The sequence below is a fragment of the Asterias amurensis genome, chromosome 16 (assembly GCF_032118995.1).
Source record: "Asterias amurensis chromosome 16, ASM3211899v1".
Classification (NCBI taxonomy): Eukaryota; Metazoa; Echinodermata; class Asteroidea; order Forcipulatida; family Asteriidae; genus Asterias; species Asterias amurensis.
In genome coordinates, this window is record NC_092663.1 from 8800173 (window position 1) to 8827319 (window position 27147).

Sequence of the window (27147 nt, forward strand, 5' to 3'; positions counted from 1 at the left end):
GTGAGTTTTTTTAGGATAAGCCAACAACAGCTGAATGTCAGTAACAAGCAATATGCAACAGATTCAAATTTGGTCGGTAATCTTGTTTTTATCAAAAAAGAAATTTCATGCTAAGCAAATGTTTGTGCTTACAGGCTTTATGAAACTGGGCCCTGCATCACCGAGACAAAAGAAAGAAACTTTGAGAATAAATGGACTTACGGGTAAAGCTTAAATTTCTCTTTGGATCATTTCGTTTTGAATGAATAGAAGAGTTATTGTGATTTTCTTTATTTCCCCCGAAAAATCTGAAAAAAAATAAGTAAAACTTTCCTGGACCTAAATTTTGCTGCAGCGCCACCAATCCTACAACAGGGCAATTATTATAGTCTGGTTCCAGAACAATTTTCCCCATGTGTTCTTATTGTCTGTCATCGGACTCGTTCAAAACCACGCGAGTCGTGTAGCGTTATATGTATTGCGTTTAGACGCAACCGCAAACGACAAACATAATTTCATATATTTTGTAAAATATTTTATACAAATACTATTGATATACTACAACAACTGTGAGGTATTTCGTGTCCAATGGATGATCTACTAGATGATGGTATGTATTTTCGTGTGAGGGTAGTGTTTGTGATGATAGAATATTTTAGAAGAGAAATGTTGACCACAGAAAGTGAAGTTAGTTTCCCACAAAATCACCGATCATCAGGTGTCGGAAATACACGCCTCATCCTTCTTTGTTGACCTCGTATTTACCGTGGGTCTCGTAATCCCGTGGGATGGGATAACTTTCCGTATGGCGTCACCACTTTTCACTCATTTTTACAAAAAGGGATATCTCATTGAGGTTAATTAGACATTATAAATACATATGCAATAATATTTCATATCGAAAAAGTGGTGGCGCCATACAACCCCCCCCCCTCACCACCCCCCACCACCAACATTACTGATTACATGATTAATTGATTTGTTTATTTTCCCTTACCATTGCAGCATGCTAACTCAACCCTCACTGCAGTGCCATTCCAACTTCATTGTTTACTCAAGTGAAAGTAAGCCGGTCATGCCTGTGCCGGCTAAACATGTAGACAATTAATACAATTTTTGTGAGGACACAATCTACTAAACTAAAGAATGAATTGAATGAAACTGAATAATCTTCGTTAAATTTATTAATTAAAAATTAAATTAAAGTGCCAATACTAATAGTATAATAAAAGTACGCTGGACTCCTCCACATAATGGCCATGGTGAGATTATTTTTTCAAAAATGGAAACCAACGCTTACTTACTTAACTTGGTTGGTTAGTCCTCTTCGTCGGTTGGCAGAACTCTCAATTGTCTCTTGAATGTAGCCACATTTGGTGCAGAAGTTAGTGATTCTGGCAAATTGTCCCAAATTCTTAACCACTCTATTTTATTGGAGAAGTGGCCTGCCAATTTGTTTTAGTACACTCGACATTTTATTTCTTTGAGTCTGTCCTCTTAGTTCTTTGTGGGGAGGGAGAAAAACTTGTCAGCTGTTGTCTCGTATAACCCATTAACATATTTATAGTTCAATCAGGTCTGTTTGTGTTCTCCTCTTTTGCAAAGATTCAAGCTTAATATCTTCGTTGCACAGGCGTAAACAATTTTTCTGCACTTTGCCTAGTAACTTCATATTTTCTGTTGGTTATTGGGCTTCACTGCAGATGAAACATACTCCTGAGCCAGCCGGATAAGGGACTTATATAAGATGGTGACTTTTAATGGATGTGCCTTGTTGGGGATAGGGGTTTACAAACTTTGATACCCTTGGAGTCTTTCTGTTTCTCAACCTCCTGTAGATAACCTCCATTCAATGAGTAATGGTTATCAAAGGAATTTTTTGATGCTAGGCGCAACACATTTCTCTGCACTAAATTCAAGCAGCCATAATTTGGACCATACAGCAATTTTAGTCATTCTGCAGGGTGTCACAATCTGTAATGTCATTTTTTTGCGATGGTGGATACATAATCAGGAATGTCATTCACGTAGAGCAAGAACAAGATAGGTCCTAGGATGGAACTTAGTGGCACTCCGTTTGTCACAGGTTTCCTGTTGGAGACTCCATTTCTGAGTACAAGTCTCTGTCTACGACGGCTCAGGAAACCTTCAATCCAGGCTAAAGCATGGCCTCTGAGAGAAATACCGGCCCAAGATGATGAAGCTTGTACAGCAGACGCTTGTGGGGCACTGTGTCAACGACCTTTCAAAAATCTAAGTAGATTACGCCAACACCAGTTCCTTTGTCGTATCCTGCTTTCCAGTCAAAGAGGCATTCGAGAAGCTGCGTTACGCATGAACATTTTTTCTTGAAGACATGTTGCTCACAAGAGATCATATGGTTGTCAAGAATGAATTTCATAAGTTGATCATACACAACCTTTTCCAAAATCTTCACCACCTGACTTGTGAGTGATACTGGCCTGTTGTTAATAGGACTAAGTCTTGAACCTTTCTTGAAAAGTGGCGTAATGTTGGCATTCCTGCAATCCTGTGGAACTACACCCGTCTGCAGGGACTTTGAATAAGGAGACTCAGCAGAATATCCAGATCAAGAACATTTTTTCTAACATTGGCTTGAAGTCCATCCGGTTCACAAGCTTTATTCAGGTGAAGCTTCTGTAATTGTTCACGTACTAAGTCTGGAGAAAAGGAGATGTCATATAAGTTGGCAGTGCTGACTCTGTCATGAAGAGGGAAGTTTAAGAGATCGTCTTCTGGTTCAACTTTCTGTACGCTAGCCAAAAAAATCAAAAAATTTATGCCTTGTCGTTGTCTACAGTCACTTTTTTACCATCCTGCTCCAAAACTTCCACCATGGATGTAGACCTGGTGAAATGTCTTGCATAATTACAGAACTTTTTTGGGTGCAGTTTGGATTTGCTTCACAAGTGTTGCCTCATAATCAAGTTTGGCTTTATGTAAACAGTAAAGTTTTCTCCACATCTTGCTTTGCTTGATCAAACGCTTTCTTTTCCTCGAGCTGCCCAGTTCATACTTACTTACTTAGTATACTTGGTTGGTTAGTCCTCTTCGCCAATGGGCAGAACTCTCAATTTTCTCTTGAATGTAGCCACATTTGGTGCAGAAATAAGTGACTTTGGCAAGTTGTTTGAAATTTGTACCACTCTATTTGAGAAGAAGTGGCCTGCCAATTTTATTTTGGCACGTCCGACAAATAATTTCTTTGAATGACCTTTAAGTTCTTTGTGGACGAGGGAGAAAAACTTGTCAGCCGGTGTCTTGTATTTCCATTAATATTTATAGGTTTCAATCAGATCTGTCTTTGTTCTCCTCTCTTAATGCTTAATGTCTTTGTTGCTTTAGTTCAGTCAGTTGTCACTGTCATCATCTGCAATAACGGCCCTCGGGGGAGCTGCTAAACAAAATTGTGGAGAGTGCTTAAAAAATGAAAATGTCAATGTGCAAGTTGATTGTGGTGTAACCTCTTAGTTAAATGGAGAATCTCTGAGCTTACAATCATTCAATTATACATAGTTTGTGTCATTTATGATTTGGCTTGGGCATATGGCTAAGAGGGAGTCCATGGTATTGGCAATTTTCCAGAGGGTGGAAGTATCCATCTATGATCCAGAGGGAGAGTGCTTCATGCACAAGCCGCAAGCCACCCATTTTACCCAATTATCCAGATTTGTTCATTCCGAACAATTGTGCCATCTATCTGCATCTTGGCGCTCGTATTTTCCTGCACCTTCCAGACGCTTGCAGTGTACGTAACAAGGAGTGTGCATTTTTTTTAAGCATGGAATTAAATTTTGTTTTATGTTTTCGCAGATGATCTGGACTTTGACAGCTTAGATGAAAGCGATCTCTCCTTTAAAAGAAAACGTCCTACAGAGGCATCATGGGATAGCGACGATGAACTGTTACAAGAAGACCACATTCCAGTCAAAAAGGTAAGAACTTTTTAATGTTAAGTCTGACTGAAGAAAGAATTGTATTGGACACTTGGTGGATTTCCTCAATAGCCCAATGGCAATCGCAGCGAGTTTGTTCCTGATAATCGACCGGTGTCAACTAAGCTTGGGCGATATCACAATATATTATCGAATATCGCGATATTAATTTGGAAACGATTTCGATATCGGATGGATTTGGTTTTAATCGAAATATCGCAATATATCGCGATAATCGCCATATATCGATATTACAGGGGTTGCCCTTAACTTTTTTTTAAACTGGCCAGCAGGACCAGTTGGCTTGATTTTTCACTGGTCCGCCAGGTTTTTTACTGGTCCGTCAATTTTTGTTTTTTTTCCTAAACTAATAGTATACTGTTGTATACCAACTGCTCGATTTCCAATCGTCACTATTTCAAAACTCAACATGAATTGCAACGTCAACATGTTATTGTGTTCGAAAGGGGGCTCATTAATTTTGAGAGTATTTTTTCTTTAAAAATGTAATAACAATAATATTATTAAAATTAATTTAAAAACAGGTCAAATTATTTGTCAGAGCAAATTGGAAAATTTAATATGATCTTTATTTAGGTAGTTTTTTTAGTCCACGGTTTATTGTGAGCATTGGCATCGAAGTATTCCTAGTAAGAAGAACTTTGTTATGAAAAAAATTAGTGTGTTACTAAACAAACAAAAACCTTTAAAAAAATAAAGCCGACTGTTAAAATATCATTAATTTTTTTTGTATTGCCTTTAAATCTACGGTAAGGAGGGTTACGTGCGATCGCTCAAGTTATTTTATCATGTATAAACATTGCCTATTATTGTAGTTTTAATAAGTATTCATAAACATAATACATCTACCGAAGTTCCCAAAATCTTCTCACTTTCGTCCAGAAAAAGTAAACCCCCAACATAAAGTAGACATCAAAGTAGTTGCAACATCCATGAAGAAGCCTATGAGTTTTACGGTATTTTTTTCAATTATGTGTGTGGAATGGTCGGTGCCGGCGTCTGTTTTGTGAACAAAATTTTCATTTAAAAAACGTTTTTAAAAGAAGCAAAAACAACCGCACCTTTGTTTAACACATGATTGCATTCTAGAACCAAAGTCTTCCTTGAAATCAACCTGCAAAAAACCCCAAACAACCGCGCATTATGTGACCAATAAAACCATGGAGCAATAAACTAGATCGCCCACCAATCGCCCCGCAAAACAAAAAAAGCCCCAAATAATAACAAAATTAAACAAAATCAGAACGGAAGAACCTTACTAAACACCATTAAATACTTTGTTTTGCTCATCCAGAGTATCCTAACTTGGTAATTTTTGTTGAATGAAGCCTCACCGTTTCGTTTTTCTTAAACACGCTAGACACTTATTCCCACACGGAAATCTGCTCCGTTGACGACCATGCTGCTGCTGACAGAATGTGTTTTGCTTTGTGGTCTTTTGTCAAGGCGATTGAAGCTAGTTTTGTAAGCTATCGCGTACTTTCACCAATAGAGGTCGTCTATTCTCACGCTATCGAATATTCTGAAACGCCCTCTAGCGTTCAATGTTTCTTACACTTATTGCCACACGTGAACTAATACGAAGACTACAAGCCTTTGCGTTGCATGATGGGATTTTGCGCTGTGTATGCGTGATCGTCGGAAGTTTGCTAGCGTTCAGCGGCACATCGAGTGATTATTTTACGTTTTATCCAAACCTTGAGTGATGTTTTTACGTTTTATTTGAGTCTGAAAATAGTTAAAAAAAATAGTCATAGTTCTGTAGTACCGCTGCCGACATTTTTGACTGGTCAGCCGGACCAGTTGGCAAGGTGTTTCAGCAGGTCCGCCGCAATTTCTACTGGCATTTGGCCAGCGGACCAGCGTTAAGGTCGAACGCTGGATATATCGATTAAATATCGCGATGTATTTGCTATCTGAGACATCTTGCACCCCATAGGTTTGGAGTAAAACCAGAAGAATAGGTCATTAGAACATCTCTCTTATGCTATGACTGTCTCTCTACAACTTTCACTTGGAGTTTTAAGACTGATGATGTCAAATTTCATTAATCGCGATTATATCGAATATCGCGATACATTGTCGGCGATATATCGTGAATAAAATAAATCGATATCGCCCAAGCTTAGTGTCAACCATTCATGCAAACCAGTAGGCCTGGGCGAATTATTCAAATATCCGGTTAATGGCGAATAGGTTTTCCTATCCGTAACCGCGAATGCCTTTTTTTTCTTAACCGGATATCCGCATAGGGCGCGAATACCTATTTACAAACCGGATATTTCTATAATTACAACCGAGTAACCGGATATTCTTTAATATCCGAATATCTGCGGACGTCGGGCGACAACTGACATGAATGTTTTCTCTGAATCCTTATGAAACTTCTATTAAAACAGCATAAAACAGCATATATTAAGTATTTAACTATGCTCACCTCCGTGAAGAGTTAAAACAATGACATTTCTGACGTAATTTGTTCAAAGATTACAAAAGTTTTCCTTCACGTAGCGTCAATCACGATCAAAAGAAAAAGCAAATCGCCATCTTTAAATTAGATCCGGTCATTTTTATGAATGAACCGAGTGACACTGTCTAAAACTTATATCAATCCGCCCATATGATCTCATTCACAAACGAACAGCGCCCTCTAGCGGCAAAAACAAAAATTTTTTATATTTTTTATTTTTTATTAAATAGCGCCCTCTAGCGGCGAAAAAACTATTCGAATATCCGGTTAATTTCGGATAGTTGGCCAGCGGTATCCGAATAACAAAATTTCACTATTCGCCCAGCACTACAAACCAGTTGGTGCACACATTTAATAGCACAAGTCTTGCCTTACAAAATCTATCAATGGCGCAAATAGTTCCTCATCCGTTGTCTCTGTGATCGACCGATGGTTGCATGAATGATAGATCTTCCAAAAGCCAGCTTCATCGTGCGCTCGGGCAAATTGATAGAATGCCTGCAGCATAGACATATAAGTTTTGTGTGATTTGAACAATCATGGGAATCTTTCATTTCCATGATTTCGTAACTTGTAAAGGAAATAAAAACTCTTACATTGGATGTAAGTATGATGTCCAGGTCCGAATGAATATTGACAATCGCCGAAACACACAAAACCTACTGACAGCTTATTCTGTATGCACTTCAATCTGCCAGTTTAAACTTAAATAATTTCTAAATTATTTTTACTTTTTTCTGCAGACAAAAACCACATTATCCGATGATGAGTTAGACGAAGATGCACTCCTTGGAGACAGTGACAATGAGGATTTTTCAACATATGACGGTACAGCGGAAGGACAAGGGCCAGGGAAACAGACCGAGGATTCTGCGCCTGTAGAAACCACTGATGTAGAGACTAATGTTGAGTCATATGAGTATGGGGTCAATGACCAGACCAATGAGCAGACTGAATTTGTTGGTGGTGATGCAGGTGGCTACGATGAACAGTTGGTTGACGAGATTGATGAATACCAGGGAGCTGAGGATCACACGGGTGAGCAAACCGGGGTTGGGACCAGTGAAATATCAGCGGTGTTGGACAATACAGAGTCAGAGGAATGGGGCGGCGAGGACGGGGAAGCTGCTGTGGGCGGAGACTTTGAGGAGGTGGAGGAGGGGGAAGAACAATACCAGGAAGAGGGTGGAGACAACTTTGAGGAAGAAGGTGGAGACAACTTTGAGGAAGAGGGCGGAGACAATTTTGAGGAAGGGTGAGTAGTATTGAGCAAATGACCTTTGAACTATTGTCATCATTAGAGATTGAATTTCAAGCATATCGCAACTTTTTTCTGGAGCAGAAATATTTTTACAAGACCAAATAATTTCCTTCTCTCTGTTTCTGATTTTTCTTATCGTTCACTGATATTTACTGAACTATTATTATTATTAGTAGTGCCTCTAACGTCTTGCTTTACATAGTGGTTAAGGACCAATTCTCCACACTTTCCTTCAAAGGGTTTTGATACCTTTTTTAGGTAAAGTTTTTGGCCACGACATGAATCCCTACTCACTTTGAATGAATATGTATGTATGTAATTTACCTTAAGAAGTTTCAGCTTTTTAAGTCATCAAGTTTTTGAGGAGAAAAAGTGAAAATCACAAAGCATTGTTTTTAGGACAGTTGTGTAAATCCGTTGAACAGGCTAAACTAATTGTCATCTATCTCACTGAGACGAAAATTACTTTTGTGAAATAGTTTTACTCATTTCCCCAAAACAACAGCACCCCATCAAGTAACAGTTTAAGGTAAGCTTTCTACCAACATAATCTTCAAACCATCTAAGTATGATGTAAATCTGTGGGCATTAGTGTTTTGTGACCTACAAAAAGTACCCAAACTCTTTAAATATTATTGACCCGTCTCAAATTGATGCAGATACAACGAGGATGTAGCTGCTGAGGATGAGGAGGAGATTGCCGTTGAAGATGAAGATGCCGCATTGCTGGAGGATGCCATTGAGTTAGAGCCAGGCATGGATGACATCTTAGACATTGAGGACTTTGATGACAGTCTAATTGACGAAGTCCCAGAAGACAATACCAGTAAGTAGTTTTAAACAGTGCAAAGCTAATTTCAGCTTTTCTTTCTCCGCTCATTTCTGTGCTTAAAGGCACTGGACATTACTGGTAATTACTCCAAATAATTGTTGTCATAAAATCTTACTTGGTATCAAGTTATGATGAGCTGGTCATAGTATAAAGCATTGTGAGAAACTGCTCCCTTTGAAGTAACATAGTTTTTAAGAAAGAGGAAATCTCACTAAAATATTAAACAACTTCAGGCCTGAAGCCTTTTTTAGGTATTCAAAAGCACACAAATTTGTGCAACAAGGGTATTTTTTTTTTTTTTTTTCTTTCAACTTTGATGACTAATTAAGCCCAAATTTTCACAGGTTTGACAATTACAAATGGTGTCCAGTGCCTTCAAAGGGTCTATATAACTTTTATATATATAGAAGAGTTTGCGGTAACACCATGTAATAACAATCTCTAAATGAGTTGGGGTGGTTCTGAAAAGAACCGTTGGGTTAACTTGACGTTTCGATCAGTATGCTCTGATCGTCTTCTGGAGAATGCTGGACTCTGATGCTGCATGCTGCTTAAGTACTAGGCGGTGGATCAGGGGTGATGCACGAAGGCGGGAAATGTAGGCGGGAAGTGAACTCGATGATGCGTGGTGAAACCTGTTGTGGAGCCTTGGACGTTGTGTGGGGGGTGTGTGCTCACTGAACCGTGTCAGTAGGAATAAGCACAGGGGATAGTGAGGGTGTGGGGCCTAGGTGACTGAGGGTATAGATGACCCAAAGCAGTCTAATAGTTGGGGCCTAGGGGGTGACCGTGGATATAGAAGATCCATTGGTCGGGAGAAGGGGGAGCCAGATGTCGCTGATGTGGAAGCCGATGTCTTGGGGTACGGTGTCATGCTTGTGGATCTCGATGGCCTTTCTAATGCGTCTAGGGTGCCACGCCTGGATGGGAGCGATGATTTCTGCAGCATCCCAGTTCACTCGGTGGTCAGCAATGTGGGAATGCTTGACGATGGCGGATTTATCGAAGTCCCCCCTCCTTCCGTGTGCTCGGTGTTCCTTAAGTCTAGTGGGAAGGTTACGCCCGGTTTCCCCGACATAAACCTTACCACATTCGCATGGAATGCGATAGACTCCAGCACGGGCGGAGGGGTCCTTCTTGTCCTTGTGCGATTGGAGAGAGCCATGGAGTTTCTTCGGGGCGGATTGATACACCTTGATACCTGCTTCCTTGAAGATGCGTTGGAGGCGATGAGAGGGGGGACCTAGGTATGGTAAAATAACTGTGGGTGATTTAGAGATTGTTATTACATGGTGTTACCGCAAACTCTTCTATATCTTATCTCCACCATGCAAAGTTTCAAATCCTATATAACTTTTGTAGGACAAAAAACACAATGTCCACAGATTTACACTAAACTTACACAGTTTGAAGATAATGATAGTAGAAAGCTCCCCTGAAAATATTACGTGCTGAGGTGCTATAGTTTTTGGGAAATGAGTAAAACAATGTCATGAAAATAATTTTCGTCTCATTAGACGAAAATTATTTTAATCATTTACAAACGCATTTTTATGACATTTGTTTACTCATTTCTCAAAAACTACAGCACCTCAGTAGGTAATATTTGAGGGGAAGCTTTCCACTATCATGTTCTTCAAACCCTGTAAGTTTAATGTAAATCTATGGACATTTTGAAAAAGTACCCAAATCCTTTAAAGCCATTATACACTTTCGGTAAACAGTATTGTCCAAGTCCCACACTTAGTGTATCACAACTTATATATAAAACAACAATCCTGTGGAAATTTAGGCTCAATTGGACATTGGAGTCGGGAGAAAATAACGGCAAAACCCACTCCTGTTTTCGCGCGTTTCGCCGTGTCATGGCATGTGTTTATAACAAATCCGTAATTCTCGCTAACGAGAATTTATATTGTTTTCCCGTTTTCTCAAAAAGCAAAGCATTTCATGGACTAATATTTCCAGAGAAGTTTTTCACCATTACCTTCTGTAAACCCTGTAAACTATTTGTAAATCTGTGAACTTTTTCTTTTCTTTTCTGTACCGAAAGGGTCCAATGGCTTTAAACAGCTCTAATAAATAGTCGCCAGATCTGTAAAAGTAAATATATTTTCTGTCTTTTATAGTGAGTGGTAGAACAGCTAAACTTGCCTCCTCAACACCAAATGTACCGGTGAGAGAAAAACCGGCCCAAGTTGTAGAAGCGTCCAAACCTAAAGAACAGGTGAGTCCAAAGACAACAGATAAACTAAGAATTATCATTGTGAATATCACTATGAAATTTGTTGTTTCATTTTCGAGTTGAAACCAACGGTTCTTTTCAGAGCCACCCCAACTCATTAGAGATAGTCGTAACATTGTGTTACCGCAAACCTTTCCATATAGTATTTCCACCATGCAAAGTTTCAAATCCTACTTGTTTCATTTTTGTCCAGCTTTCTCCAGAAGATGATCAGAGCATACTGATTGAAACGTCGAGTTGAAACCAATGTTTTTTTTCAGAACCACCCCAACTCATTTAGAGATAGTCATTACATGGCGTTTACCGCAAACCCTTCCTTCCATATTGTTTCATTTTATTTCATTTATTGATTCTGGTTGTGAAGCCAAGGACTCTCAGAAAAGTGAACGTTATCACTGTACTAGGCCAGTAACTCAATGATGAGAAGACAAGGAAGGAAATTTCAGTTTTAGATGTGGGCAAAAAAAACCCAGATAATTATTCCGGGGATACCCACTCAGTCAGGCAGGGACTGAAAAGCCAATCCATGTAGTGCCCCCAGTGGGATTTAAACCAGGGACTCAGAGGTAGAAGGCGAGGCAAGATACCATTACGCAACCCGGCTGTCCAGCTCTACCTGTCCCAGATTAATTTTGACAAGACTTCTAAGGAAATTACTATTAAACAGGCATGCAAATCTCCCGTGTTTCCGCGTGAAAACAAACAAAAAAAACGATGATTTTTTTTTTTTTTAGCCAAATATATGCCTGGCAACAACAGTGTACAACTACAATCATGTAAAATAAGCCTACATTGTAGTACATGCTAACAATGCACCTAAGAGCATAATAAACCTCAACATTTTCTAGGGTACCATTGTGGGTATCATGTCCCGTGGCGTTTCGGCTGCCTCGCTCCTCACTTGCCTTGTGCCTTTGAAAATGTCCCTTTTTTTTTTTTCAACGGGCAGTTGCATGCCTGAATAAAACATCTCTCTAACAATGTAATATTTTCTATACTGTCAAACTAGAAGTCGTCGGTCCACAGACTCTCTACATTTGTCCATACCCAAAACGCATCATTCTTGGGGTGACTGCTCTTTCTCCCATGCTGCACCTAAACTCTGGAACAGTCTGCCCCAACACTTAAGCCAACAAGTATCCTTGTCAATCTCCAAATCTTCATTAAAAACTCATTTGTTCCATAATCGTTTTTCTGATGAATTTTTTTTTGTCTCCTGCGCCGTGAGTGCCATGCTTGATGGATACCAGCGCTTTACTACAAGTATTCATTATTATTATTATCTATCCAGGCTTCATCTCGGCCGATTCATTCAGAAGAAAAAGAAGATGAGGAAGGTTCTGACACGAAGGAGGACATTCCATCTAGTGATTCAGACGAAGATGAGGACGATGATAACACAAGAGCAAGGTTCAAATCGGAGCGGCGGCCGGTAGCCGTAAAAGTCGGTGGCGCATCAAAGAGGAAAGACATCCCTGAGACACTAGGTGAGCACAAAAATCTGATTGAAGATGCTTTAAAGGGTTTGGGCAATTTTGTTGTGTAACACAAAATACAAACGTCCACAGATTTGCATAAATGATGGTAGAAAGCTTCCCTTAAAATATTACTTGCTGAGGTGCTGTAGTTTTTGAGAAATAAGTAAAACAATTTCACAGATTTTTCTTTGAAACTTCTTCAGGTAAATTATATTACAAACATCTTCATTCATGTCATGGAAAACAAGTCTTGATCTACAAAAGGTACTGAAACCCGTAAAAGGAGCATGCAGAGTATCCCCACATGATGGTTATTTCTGGCCTGAAGTTGGCATGAAGTGGCGTGCATGGCTGAGCGGTCTAGTTCAATAGACCCAAGCTCTGGGCCCACTTTTATAGAGCTGCTTCAGCTGAAAATATTGCTAAGCAAAAATGAGCAGGATGTCAAGCAGAAATGAATTGAGGTCGAAAGCCCAAATCAGTCTAGCGTAAGTTTAGCCCGCATCTTGGAGTGGCCATCCATTGCCTTGTGAAAAAAAGAAATAAAAGAGAGTATAGACTGATTGAACTGATGGACAGGATTTAGGCTGGACATGCTGGAAGGGCAAAAGATCTGCCCCCTTTTAAGAAACAATAGCAAGATACTTATCATTCTGTATATAGGGAACAAGACTCTCTTTGTGATGTTTCAATTCATGATTTATTGATTTTAGCGCTCTGTAGTCAATAACTTGTTTGACAATTATTCTGTGTTTCAGAGATTACCGCCGGAGTTCAGCAAACGCTGGACGATTACGCCCGCCAAAAAGAAGAGCAACAATGGGGCAAAAGGAATAGAGGGCGTGGCGGACGGGGTTTCCGAGGCAACCGAGGCAACCATGGCAACCGTCACCAAGGCCCACCACCCATGATGGGAATGCATCAGGGCAACATGGGACCTCGTTTCCCTGGTCACATGGGACCGCGTTTCCCGGGGGACATGCGGCACCGTTTCCCCGAGGACATGCGGCATCGATTCCCCGGCAATGTCTCTCATCCTTTCAACGAGAACATGCCCAACTACAGGGGCGACATGCCCCCGAGACCTGCTTTCCAGAATCAGGAGGTGGTCCGTGGGCCGCCGGCCGGACATTTACGTGGAGGGAGGTTTGATTTTGAACCCTATCAACCAGGGAAGGGTTCGCCCCACCAAGTGGCCCAGGGATCTGGACAGGAACCATTCGGATCAAACCAGGTAGGTGTTGGAGGGGAGAGGGGTATGGTGTCGACTGCAACTGTTAACCAGGGGCCAATTTCGTAGAGTTGCTTAAGCAGAAGAAATTGCTTCAGAAATGAGCCAGATACCTGCCACAAATAGTACACGTGACATGGTAATTTGGCTGGTAACCTTTTTCTGGTAAGCATAATTTTGCTGTGTTTAGCTACTTTTTGTACGATAAAAAGCAGCTCTATGAAATTGGTCCCTGTTGATGCCATTTGTGGCCAGCTACTGCTCAACCAAACAAGTCAGATGGCTGTTGTATTTCAATAACTTTTTCACTCAAGTTTCATAATAAATTTATTCCACAGCCTAAATTTGCTCTTCATTTCCCCTATTAGTCTGGTACCAATCGACACTCTCAGTCAGTCTGGTGCCAAAACTGTATGTGACTCATAGAGTTATATATAAGAACTAGAGGGCGCACTGGTGATGCTACTTGCACAAACCAGACGAGACAGCAAAGAGACACGCGCGCCATTCTGTACGTGCGTTGATTATGAAGTACCTGTTGGAATTTGTGTTTATTGAATGCTATACTGTTATGTCAACTTAAAAAATGGCCGCACAAACACACGCTGTGAGATGCTGTTTTTGTCAACTTATAAAATGGCCACATGCGCACATGCCGGGGCGCGTATATAGTGCGCCCTCTAGTTCTTATATATTACTCTTTGACGTGACTTGAAAGCTTCTGCCTTAGCTATGGCTAGATCAGTGAGGCTATGGTTACATCAGTGAAAATGCCTGGGCCCAATTTCATAAAGCTCAAAAAACTTGCTTAGCAAAAATAGGTCACCAGCCAGAACTACTTACATTTCTGCCGGGCATTTCTTGCTTAGCCAAGAAGTTTGCCAAACAACTTTCTGTTTAGCAGATTGATGAAATTGAGCCCTGTTCCTCACTGCTGCCATAGCCATAGTCGAGGTCGCTTGATTGGGACACAGCCTAAGAAAATTTGTCAATCAATGCAGAAATAATAATGTACTAATTTGTATCGGTGCAGGGAGGTCAAAGGTCATCCTCGCCCCATACGCAGGCACCTCCAGTACAGCAGCCCAGTCAGCCTGGTGCCGTGCCTACTTCTCAACCTCAGACGTCAGTCAGTAAGAAGATCCACATTAACCCCCACTTCAAGGGTCAGGTGCAAGTCCCATCTCAACAAGGTAAATAGTCAAGCCATATTGGGGTTTTCTTTGGAGCTGTATAAACTTTTCTTTAATTATGAAATTAACCAATCAGAACCTGATGCGAAGTTTGAGGAAATTTTATTCATCATTTACAGATGAATTTGGAATTTGGAATTTAAAAGCACTGCCGTCGATTTCACAAAGAGTTAGGACTCGTCTTATCTCGAGTTAGGACGAGTAACTCGTCCTAACTTAGTATTAATCTTAAGGTCTGCATGCTACAGTGCAGTGCCTAAGTCCTAAGATTAGTCTTAAGCTAGGAAGAGTTTTGTGAAATCAATGGCTGGACATCTGTGGGAACTGTCAAAGACCAGTATTATCACTAGGTGTATCCCAGCATATGCATAAAATAACAAATCTGTGAATTTGTGGCTCAATTGGTCATTGAAGTTGCAAGAGCATAGAAAGAAAAAACACCCTTGTTGCACAAGTTTGGTGCTTTCAGATGCCTTAGAAAGGCTTCAGGCCTGAAGTCTTTTAATATTTGAGTGAGAAATTACCTCTTTCACATAAACTATGTTATTTCAGAGGGAGCCTTTTCTCACAATGTTTTATACTATCAACAGCTCTCCTTTGCTAGTCACCAAGTAATTTTTTATGCTAACAATTATTATGAGTAATTTACCAATAGTGTCCAGTGCCTTCAAGGGTGAATGACAAACATCTGGAAAGTTGAACATATCGTAAGGCTAGAAATATCGGATGTTTAATAGTTCCCAAAACTATTTTTTCCTGTCCTGCAGTCGCCCCTCAAGCAGCTCATCCACCAGCAGTCCACTCCTCGGCTCCTACCCACTCCCAGTACCAGCCCCCTTCCACAGTCTCCACCCACTATCAACAACCCTCAACCCCTTACCCTAACCAGTACTCTACTCAGCCCTACTCTCAGCACGGTGCAGTACAGGGGCAACCTCCACAACCTATGCAGACGCAACCCACCTCTCATTCACAGGGACCACGCCCACTGATGGCACAACAACATCCAGCCAGTTACAGGGTAAGCTTGAATGAAATTGTAACGTGTCTTGAGGCCTGCGCCTCAGTTGCCCTAGTCTTGGCCTTGGTACCCCTTCAAACATTTCCCAAAGACTTGAAGTTTTTCCAGTGGTGTTGCCCTTAGCAAAAATAAAAAACTTTTGACAAATATAATGCCTGTTCATTTTTTTCACAGAAATCTGATAAGTATTGAGGATATCGTGCTTATACACGTCGATGTAAGGGTAAAACCAACAAATTTTGTTCAGCCCCATTGCAAATTTAGTATAAATTGTTGTGGTACCCGCTGTGGTACCAGCTAACATAGGATGCAATTTTAACCTACATTAAGCAAAAATGGCCTTTCCCCCTTAAAGGGTCTATGTAACTTTTGTAGGACACAAAAACACAATGTCCACAGATTTACACTAAACTCACACAGTTTAAAGATAATGATAGTAGAAAGCTTCCCTGAAAATACTACGTGCTGAGGTGCTGTAGTTTTTGGGAAATGAGTAAAACAATGTCGTGAAAATAATTTTCGTCTCATGAGACGAAAATTATTTTCATCATTTACAAACGTATTTTCATGACATTGTTTTACTCATTTCTCAAAAACTACAACACCTCAGTGAGTAATATTTGAAGGGAAGCTTTCCACTATCATTATCTTCAAACCCTGTGAGTTGAATGTAAATCTATGGACATTTTCAAAAAGTACCCAAATCCTTTAAATAAAATGAAAATCCAGGCCTGTCGTAACCAACCTTGCATTGTGACTATGCTGGTTTGTATGGGAGGAAAACAGGATGGGCGAGCTTTGATAAAGATTGAACACTTTTGATTGAACACTCCATCATTTTTTGCGACATCCCAGGACCCAAACCACCACCACGGAGATCAACAATCCGGACAATGGATGCCGCCATCAAGCCAGCACCCAACGTCATCGTCCTGGACCCAGCCTGGTCGCCGTAGCCCGGTGTCGGTCACATGGAGCCACCAACAGGGTACGCCAAGTAAGTCCCAACACTTCAGAATCCCACACCCACATTGTGACAAAAAAAAAATGCTGATAGTTTAGATGTTACATTCTTATATTATTACAACCTTAAAGTTTCGCTTAGCAAATCAGTTCAAAACAGCCGTAAAAATGCTGAACACTACTTCAAGTTGAGGGCTACACTTAACTGATTTGCAGTTGACCCAAATCAACTGTCACCAGGGGTAGTCCTGGGGCTAAAACAGTCCATAGGAAGTTACCAATGGGTATCATCCACTAGGAGTCTGGCTGGTAGATGCAGAATTCACTACCTTCTCAACTTTTTGGTTATGGCAGTTATGGTTCAGTGACTTGTTTAAGGGCACAAGTGTCTGAGTGGGATTTGAACCCACTCTCTGCAGCTGAGAACACCAGAGCTTGGCTCCAATGAACTAGACAGCTTGGCCAAGACATGCCAAGCTAATAACCTAAAGTATTTTGTCTTGTCAAATAATCAAGTTCTTTCTTTTTTTTGTCTCGACCAATAGGGCGCGAGTTTGATGGCCACCAGTCCCATCAACACCCGCAGCAGTTTAACAGAGCCCAGACGCCACAAGAGCGTGTTCCGCCACACCAACAGTTCCAGGCACCGAGGGGGATGCAAGTAAGTCTTGTAACGGTTTAAGCCTAAAAATAGAGGACAAGATTTTCAATGATGTTGTTTTATTTGATCTCTGTAGAATTAGAGCTTTCTAATGATATCGCTTGGGGTCTGTCTTTAAGGAAGTGGATTCAATCAGCAGATTTTGCATCTAGCAAAATATTAAGACTGAACATGTTTTGTGCACACTGAATATTGAGTAGCAACAACCTTTGCAGTGCTGGAGCAAATATCTTACCACTAGAGTTTGTAAAGTTTGTGTATACTCAGCGTCTTGAGTTTTGTATACATACTCAGCGCCTTGAGTACCTTGTTTGGTAGATATGTGCACTATATAAGACTATTATTAGAATTATTATCATTAGACCACCGAGTTTAGCCAGATGGCTAGAGCAGTTTGAATTCTGTGTTAGCAGGTGGTATCGCAGCGATTTAAAGTCAGTGGACACTATTGGTAATTACTCAGAATAATTATTAGCATAAAGCCTTTCTTGGTGACGAGTAATAGGGAGAGGTTGATGGTATAAAACATTGTGAGAAACGGCTCCCTTTGAAGTGCCATAGTTTTTGAGAAAGAAGTAATTCTCCAAGAGTTTGATTTCGAGACCTCAGATTTAGAACTTGAGGTCTCGAAATCAACCATCTAAACGCACACAACTTCGTGTGACAAGGGTGTTTTCTTCTTTCATTATTATCTCGCAACTTTGATGACCGATTGAGCTCCAATTTTCACAGGTTTGTAATTTTATGCATATGTTGAGCTACACCAACTGTGAAGGCTAGTCTTTGACAATTACCAATAGTGTCCACTGCCTTCAAAGGTACCTCCTGCCACAAGTCCAGTTCGAATCCTATGAAGCAGCAGCCAAGAATCCGTTGTTATACAATCCTTTTTGAATTTTCAAATGTCTTGTTTTTAGCCAAACCAAATGCGCCCCCAAAGTGAGCCCCAACACCAGGGTGGACCAGGACCCCATCAACAAGGCCCGCCTTACCATGGGCAAGGACCTCAGTCTGCCAGGTATGTTGTGACATATTACTAATACATAAACCTTCACAACCTCTGCATTAACAACAAATGTATGGATAGTTGATATCAAATAACAGGGGCCAATTTCATAGAGCTGCTTAAGCAAAAAATTTGGTTAAGCACGAAAATAGCTTGCTTATTTTACACATGTTACTGACCAAATGTCATGCCATATACATTGCTTGTGACTGGTATTGGGCCATTGTTTACTTAGCATAACAATTGAGTAGAGTCTTGGCCGGTATTCTGATTTTACTAAGCATGGATTATTTCGCTTAAGCAAAATTTTGTGCTTAAGCAGCTCTATGAAATTGGGCCTTGGAGGGAGTAGCACTCAAAATTTGCTTTTGACCCCTGTATCCCCTTCAGCAAGAGCTAGAAAGGAAATTTCAGATGGGGTATGTCATGGCTGAGTAGTCTATTGCATGTTGCTTTGGACTTAAGTTCTGATGGTTGAACCATCAGAGTTTTGGTTTGAATCCTGGTCTCATGTATCCTTGAGCAAGGCACTTGACCATTAATTGCTTCTCTTTTAACACAGGTGTTTAAAGGCAGTGGACACTATTGGTAATTACTCAAAATAATTATCATCATAAAACCTTAATTGGTGACAAGTAATGGAGAGAGGTTGATGGTATAAAACATTGTGAGAAACGGCTCCCTCTGAAGTGACATAGTTTTCGAGAAAGAAGTAATTTTCCACGAATTTGATTTCGAGACCTCAAGTTTAGAACTTGAGGTCTCGAAATCAAGCATCTGAATGCACACAACTTCGTGTGACAAGGGTGTTTTTTTGGTTTCATTATTATCTCGCAACGTCGACGACCGATTGAGCTCGAATTTGCACTTTTTGTTATTTTATGCATATGTTGAGACACACCAAGTGTGAAGACTGGTCTTTGACAATTACCAATAGTGTCCACTGTCTTTAAATGGGACCCCTGCCAGGGCTGAGACAGTTTTGTGTTGGATTAACCCCTTAACCCTAGTTTAAGCAGCTGGGGTTGTTTGCTCCCCAGGGAGTTAAAACAGTTTGAGGAATGGTCTAAGAATATGCCGATAATTAGATTTTAAAGCCCCTTGATCTAGCCACTAGGTTTCCCCTTACCTTTAAAGTAAAAATAAATGTTGTCCATTTGTCTCGTCCTGTCCAACAGACAAGGTTCAGGTCAGCGGTACCCCACTCCTAGTAACCAGCAACCAGGGCAGTTCACATCTCAGCAGCACCGCCCTCAAGGCTCTAGCGTCCAACCCTCGCCGACCCCGAGTCAGGCCAACAAGGGCAATATACTCCCGTCTCCGAAGCGGCTGATCGAAGAGGCCTCCAAAAAGGCTCCAAAAGCTAAACAAGTCAAAGGAGAGGTAAAGCCTAAACAGTTTTAACCTGGCTCAATTTCATAAAGGTTTTGTTGGAAATTTGCTTAGGAAATTTGCTTAGCAAATCTGCTCGGCTACAAATTCTGTGGGGAAACCAGTTTACAACCAATGTATATTACACTGTAATTTGGCTGGTAACCTGTTACTTCTGAGCAGCAGGTTTTCTGATCCCTTCCCAAAAGCTCATTGGAATCTATTACTCAAGGGATTGCCAAGCGGTGGAAATGCCATCATTTTAATGTACCTCCTAAGATCTGGGCCCAATTTCATAGAGCTGCTAAGCGCTAAAATTTGCTTAGCATGAAATTTCTTCCTTGATAAAAAAAGGATTATCAACAAAATTTCCATTTGATGGATATTGCCTGTTATTGGTATTCAGCTGTTGTTGGCTTATCCTGAAAACCACATGTAAATTTGGTTGGAAAACCTGTTTTTATGAAAGCAAAAATTTCATGCTTAGCAAATGTTTGTGCTTAGCAGCTCTATGAAATTGGGCCCTGGACCCCAGTTTCAGACCTTTTTTTTTGTCGGCAGTGACTTTCACCCCCTGTAAATGTTTTGAAATTTTGAATGAACTGTCTCCTGAACTATCAGATTCTTTAACCACAGTTTGTTTTTCAGAACTGACACTACTAAACAAAAAAATGTTCCCATAGTGTTACAGCAAGCGTCTCTCAGTTACACATTCACCATGCAATGTTTCAAATCCTTCTAATTTCCTTTTCCTCCCAGATTGACGAAGACGCGGAGACGCGGAAACTACGCATCCAGCTGGAGGAGCAGAAGAAACTGCGAGAGATGATACTCCAGAGGAAGGAGGCAAGGAGACAGCAGCTAGCTGCTTCTAAGCAGGCCGAACTCAAGAAGCGCCTCTCCACTAAGAAGGGCAAGTCATCTTCAGAGTCTTCAGATACTAAGGTAGGAGTAGGAGCAAAGACTCAGAGCTTGATGCTTGGTTCAATGGACCCTTCCCATGAAATATGCTAATTACATTCACGCATGTGTACAAACCCTATTGGTTGGCAAACACCATAGAGTTGTGCACTTAGCAGACGCGCAATTGCATCTGCGTCACACAGCCATTAGCTGTGTATAAAACAGCGCGATGTGCCCTCATTTTGCCAACCAAAATGTTAGTGCGCACGCGCTATGTGAAGTTTACATATTTCATCAGAAGGGTCTATTTCATTAATAAATATTCAATTTCTTTCATTTCGAGAAAGAAAAAGAAACTCCCAGAAAAGTGAACACAATCACTGTTCTAGCCTAGAACCCAATGGAGAGAAGACTAGGAACGAAGGTTTTAGTTTTGGATGTGGGAGGAAAACCCCCTTAGAATTATTCCCTGGAAAACCCATGCAGTCAGGTAGGGACTGAAAACCTAATCCTCGTCCTTCGGGGTCCTACATAAGAAGATGAGGATTCACAAATATAAAATTCTCATAAATTTGTGTATTTTTACCAGAAGACAAACCGTGAGCAGAAATCAACAACGCAGAAGCAACAGCAACGGCCCAATTCCTCGCAGGGTGCTGCTGGAACGCCAGGTCCGAGGCAACCGACAGCGACGCAGCAGCCACCAAACCAGGCTGGCAACCGAGCCATTTCTTCAGGTTTGACAACTCAACTGTTATATTAATGTATTTTCAGCTGCCTTTTGTTTGTCTCCTTCAATGTTTACCTTTTCTTTTTCTGTGTGCTTTCTGCCTCTCTCTTTCCGTTGTTATTCTTTCCACTCGACTGCCTCAGTTAAGTTACACTAGAATACCTGTTCATGAGTGTTTTGTTGTCTTAAAGAATTCAGTAGGGTTTAAAAGTCAAACCACTTCTATTTTCTCATCTTATTTTTGGGATTGATTAGGAGTCAGGGAAAAGTAGAAAATCTGGAAATGTGTTGACCAATTTGTAGCAATATGAACTTTCATCATCATGTTTCTTTTGATATTGACAGCCTCAAATAGGAATAATAGTGCACAATCTCAGCAGAACCTCCCTAGACAGGCTCCTTCGCATCAGTGGGCTGGTGGTCCCGAGCAGCCCAAACCCATGACCCAACCAATCAGACATGACGCCTCACCCCTCCTGAAGCAGGAACCTCCCACTCAACTGTTTCAGCAACAGACCTGGCAACAGCAGCAGAACGTCAAGGTGTGTTAGCGCTCTGCTCTTTTTTGTATCTTTCTCTTAAAACTGCTTCTCAATTTCATTAACCTCCCCCTATGCTTATGTTAACTTTTGTTTGTTTAAAGGTTTTGGTGGACATGGACCCTCAGCCTATTCCTACAGTAGGAGCCGGCGGCAGAGTGCAACCTCAGCAATCAATAGGTGTTGTTGGCTCGGCCAATAGGGCACCAACTGGGCAGGTCAGAAGTCAGCATCCAGGTCAAGTCAGAGGTCAACAGCCAGGTCAGATCAGAGGCCAGCATCCGGGTCAGATCAGAGGTCAACAGCCTGGTCAGATAAGAGGTCAACAGCCAGGTCAGATCAGAGGTCGGCATCCTGGTCAGATCAGAGGTCAGCATCCAGGTCAGATCAGAGGTCAACAGCCAGGTCAAATCAGAGGTCAACAGCCAGGTCAGCATCCAGGTCAAATCAGAGGTCAACAGCCAGGTCAGATTAGAGGTCAGCAACCAGGGCAGATCAGAAACCAGCATCCAGGTCAGATCAGAGGTCAACATCCAGGTCAGATCAGAGGTCAGCATCCAGGTCAAATTAGAGGTCAACATCCAGGTCAGATTCGAGGTCACCAACCAGGGCAGATCAGAGGTCAAAACCCGAGTCAAGCTAGAGGACAGCGACCTCAAGGTCCTCCAAATAACATGGGGCGAGGCAGAGGCAGAGGGCAGCCTCAGCAGAGGTTTCCAGGACCAAGAACGGGGCAGCCACAGGGGAATGGACCTCGACCCCAAGGCCCAAGACCTTTTGGTCAGGGAGGGCCTCAATTCAGAGGTCCCAGACCACAGGGTATGGCACCTAGACCTCAGGGACCAGGCACACCTCAAGGAGGACCCATGCCACAGAAGAGGTAAGCATTTTGTGTATTGTCCTGGCAGGTCTCATAAAAAGCATCAACAGTTCTTTTAAGCCATATGGATAAAAAATAATGTAAGGTTTTGAGTTTTGGAAACTGTGTTGTGTGAATGTCAAATATCAAACTAACCAAACAGGTAATGGAGGATGGAATTTTTCTGAATTAGATCTGTTAAAGACAGGATAGGATTACCACAGAAAGGTCCTGCCCCAACTCAACAAGCAACACCCCAACAGGCACAACGCCGTGTCGTCCAACAGCAGTCCCCTCAACAAGCCCAGAAAACAACCACCTTCCAGGGCGCTGGTAGCAACCAGCCTGGCCAGCCCGGAAACAAAAGGACAGTTGTACAGAACTTGACACCGCAGCAGCGGCTGCTGCAGCAGAAGCAGCAGCAGCGCTTGGCGCAGCGTCCTCAAGGTGGTGCCAAACAGCCGGTGAGGGTGCTTCCGCCGCAGCCGCAGCGGGTGGTCAAGCAGATGTCTGCGGAGAGCCCTCAGGTGGTCAGGGGTCCGCTGGGGATCCTGATCGATGGACTGTCGGCTTCGACCAATAAGAAGAACCTGATGAAGATGATGCAATCCTGTGGACCAGTCAAGGTGAGGTGTTAACCCCAGCCAATCAAAAATCAAACAGCATACTTGGTTCTTTTTTGTTTGCCGAGATAAATAATTCAGATTTCTTAGCCCTTGTTTTTGGTGTCCTTTTCTCGTTTTTCTATTGAAATATACATCAAAATGTGTTTCTGTTTCTTGTTTTGTTTTTGACTTCATTGCATTCAGACTATGGAGATTGTTGCCAGTGAGAGGAGAGCTTATGCCAAATTCTGCCGTCCAGAAGATGCCATGACTTTCCAGACGAGGTTTCACAGGTAAGAGGAGTGGGTTTAACCCTTAGGGAGCGATTCAAAAGTGGGAATATTAGAAACGTTCCAATTGGATCAGATAAGTACTCCAGTATGTGCACATGGACTGCTTCGAGCTGATAAGAGCACTGGACTCAGGCTCTGGGGCCAATTTCATAGAGCTGCTTAAGCAAAAAATTTGCTTAAGCACGAAAATAGCTTGCTTAATTTACACATGCTACCGGCCAAAATTTCATGCCATATACCTTGCTTGTGACTAGTATTTAGCCGTTGTTTACTTAGCATAACAATTGAGTGGAGTCTTGGCTGGTAATCTGATTTTACAAAGCATGAATTTTTTTGCTTAAGCTAAATTTTGTGCTTAAGCAGCTCTATGAAATTGGGTCCTGGTGTTTCTCTGCTCAGCATAGTGTGGGTGAAGAAAAATCAGACGTTATTATTTTTGGTCTACTTATCTAGTGCTGCGGACACTGTTCCCCAAAGAATCCCTAAAATTCATAACTCCAGGGGTTACCAAAGAATCCCTAAAATTCATAACTCCAGGGGTTATCAAAGAGTCCCTAAAATTCATAACTCCAGGGGTTACCAAAGAATCCCTAAAATTCATAACTCCAGGGGTTATCAAAGAGTCCCTAAAATTCATAACTCCAGGGGTTACCAAAGAATCCCTAAAATTCATAACTCCAGGGGTTACCAAAGAATCCTTAAAATTCATAACTCCAGGTGTTACCACATGGTGGAATTGTCATCATTCAAAATGTTGAGTTGTCAACCACTGATTTTTTTTCTTGAACCAACACTACTCAAAAGAGATTTACACATGGTGCTATCGCAAACCTTGAGCCTCATTATCTGTTTATGAATTTGGCCCTATATTGAAAAGAACCCAACACAAACCCATCTTCAGACACCTTTAAGCGTTTGATATAAATGAACCCAGGTTTATGTTCTGTAAACAAACAATATCATTGTTTATGTTGATAGGCACATGGTTGATCTGGCCACCATCAGCGTGAGTCTGATCCCAGACTGAGTCCACCAGACTACTCCCTTCCCTCACTGCAAAGCCACTCCTCCAAAATGACTGCATCAATTGAGCTTCACACTGCAATCTACCTGATGGGAGGGCAATATCAACTAGCGCACCATTCACGTCACTGGCAAGCAGAGTAGAACACGAGCAGTGCAATACCGTCAAGAACACCATCTGGCTCAGTGGTATGCTTTTTGTTTGTTAATAGGCAGGCAAATTTTGTCGTTTCTTGATTGATATTTATGAAGTAAATTTCTCTGCATTATCTCTGCTCATTTGTAGTGTTTTATGTGTGTATGTTGTAAACAAAGGTTGATGTGTCGTCAACACTCCTACTGTAAACAAAAAATAAGTTGTTTTATGTGATAAAGCATAAAGTGTTCCCAATGTACATGGGAACTGGGTGCTTAATGTGTTGATACGTTGTCATGGCAATGGGAGGTTATTCTCTGGTTGCTAAGTAAACAACGAGGTGGAAAGGTTAGGATGGTTTCGACAGACAAAGAGAGACTACGCTACTGCAAAGAATTTATAGCAAAATGTGAAACTACAAAACACTTCATCAAGAGCCTCTTTTTTGCATGTCGACTTGTGGATTGAGCGTACTTGAGAATTTGGTGTCGTCGTTTTGAGAGCTACGTTTGTTTGAACGCCAAATGGAAATTGTGATGGAAACTGTAAGGAGCGTTGGACTCTTAGACTGTTAATCTGCAAAGGTTCAGTTCATTGATGCGGCGAGGGCTGATTTTTAAATAACTGAAGAACTGTTGTGAGAGATTTTTTTACTAAGTGGAACAGAAATGAACTTCTGAACAATGATGGGCAACCATAAACTATTTGAACTGCTTTGAACTTTCTAAAAAGTGCAACATGTTTTCTAACAAATCAAGAGTTCAAGCAAGGCCTTAAGGAAATAGAGTGCTCAACAAACAAGAACTTCAAGACAGCCAAGAAGATTTTCAAGAACAAACTTTGAAGGAAGCTGGCAAGTGGTTAGAAATTTTAAGGCTTCTGGTATATTAATACAGAATGGTGGATTCCAGAAAGCCAGGTTGTACAAGCTGGGAGGAATTTCAAGCAAGCCATTTGGAAAGTTCAAGCAAGCCCGCAAGAATGTAAAGGCAAGCAAGTTCGACTCCAAGCAAGCAAGTTGAAACGACAAGGAAGCAAGCGGGCAAGATCGTCAAGGCAAGCACGTTTGATACCAAGCAAGCACGCTGGAGCTTCAAGTAGGCAAGTGTGAATTTAAAGGCAAGCCGGTTGGATTTCACAACACCATGTTAGCCAATGTACAAGCCAGTTTCAAGGTATACACCAAGTTCCGTGCAAGCCTGCAAGCCACCACCAGGCAGTGTACAAGCCAATGTTCAAGCCACTGCCAATACACAAGCCAGATTCCTTGCAAGCCACCAAGCCACATTGTTCACCAATGATCAATGAAACTGAATAGCTTCCAATGAAATCAGCCAAAATCCAACACCAGCAGTTCTGTGGACCTCAAGATAAACAGGACCTCTACTATCGATGGATACACCTCACGACCTTTGACTTTATGGATGAAGTCTAGCAAACCCTGACTCTGACAAACTTAAAACTCAAATGTCATCTTTAAGGACCATTAGGAATGTGCTTTTTAACAATCACAAACGGTCCTCTCCCAGCACTAGAGTAAAAACTAAGCTGATTTTGACCCAGTTTTTACAACCTGTAAATGAGCCATTCAGTTTGTGCATGTTTACACTACTATCACTAGCTACAACCTTGGACAAAAACTTATCCCACAAGAATCACTCAGATTTGCTGCCCCTTCAAAAGTTCCCCATAGACCTTTAAGATTTTCGCAAGGAAGTGGCCCTTTGTAAAATGAAACTGACCTTGCCCCATTTAAGATGAAGTTCTAGACCTGTTATATGTAAATAAGCTATGCCTGTCCCATGGTTGGTGTTGCCATACACTTATTAGTCCATCAAACTCCTGCAAAACTATAGAAAATGTTACGAGGTTATAGGCCAGCTTGGGAGCAATGATATTTCTATGGCGTTTATATAAGCAAATGATTGTCTGGTGAATTCCTTATTATGAAAAGTACACCCAGGCCTTTAATTAACAATTGCCCTGTGCTTTTGCTGTGGTGCCCTTTTGAAAAACAGAAAAATTTGCTGTTTCCAATTAAAAGTGACGTTTAAGGCCTGTACAGCTGAAGACTTTTGTAATACCAGAATAGTTACAACTCTCTGGTCCTTTCTCAGAACCACCGGTTCTTTCAAACTAGGGTATTTCTCAAATGTCTACACCGATTGATAATCAGGAAGTTTAGAGAATCCAAACACAATGACAAAAGGTAAAAGATGCAAATCTGCCATGAAGATTCTGTCATGGACTTCTTGGGATTTAAAAAATTAATGTCAAAACTTTTGTTGTCATATCGGACAAAAGTTTCTGGGAAATTCTTGCATGAGTTCACGAGGAGTGTTTCCTGAAAATATTTTCACTCTCGTGTTAA

The 27147-nt window shown here is 41.3% G+C and overlaps 1 protein-coding gene across 1 annotated transcript; it reads left to right on the forward strand.

Annotated features, from left to right (window-relative positions):
• The first annotated feature begins 468 nt into the window (after positions 1 to 468).
• Positions 469 to 27147, forward strand: LOC139948798 (uncharacterized). The gene is made up of 20 exons (XM_071947130.1): positions 469 to 589; positions 3814 to 3935; positions 7170 to 7681; positions 8347 to 8513; positions 10649 to 10746; positions 12056 to 12251; positions 13001 to 13476; positions 14507 to 14666; positions 15434 to 15687; positions 16543 to 16684; positions 17196 to 17311; positions 18229 to 18329; positions 19496 to 19700; positions 20448 to 20633; positions 21181 to 21328; positions 21667 to 21863; positions 21965 to 22740; positions 22913 to 23345; positions 23529 to 23617; positions 24596 to 27147. Exons 1-20 carry the CDS (start codon positions 568 to 570, stop codon positions 24642 to 24644), a joined length of 4449 nt encoding a protein of 1482 aa, XP_071803231.1. The 5' UTR covers positions 469 to 567; the 3' UTR covers positions 24645 to 27147.

Bases quoted from the DNA above. Each gene is read 5' to 3' on its own strand.
- LOC139948798 (XM_071947130.1), top strand. From the start codon at position 568: ATGGATGATCTACTAGATGATG. The intron at 3,936-7,169 runs GTAAGAACTTTT...TTTTTTCTGCAG, and splicing joins ACCACATTCCAGTCAAAAAG to ACAAAAACCACATTATCCGA. The intron at 14,667-15,433 runs GTAAATAGTCAA...CCTGTCCTGCAG, and splicing joins GCAAGTCCCATCTCAACAAG to TCGCCCCTCAAGCAGCTCAT.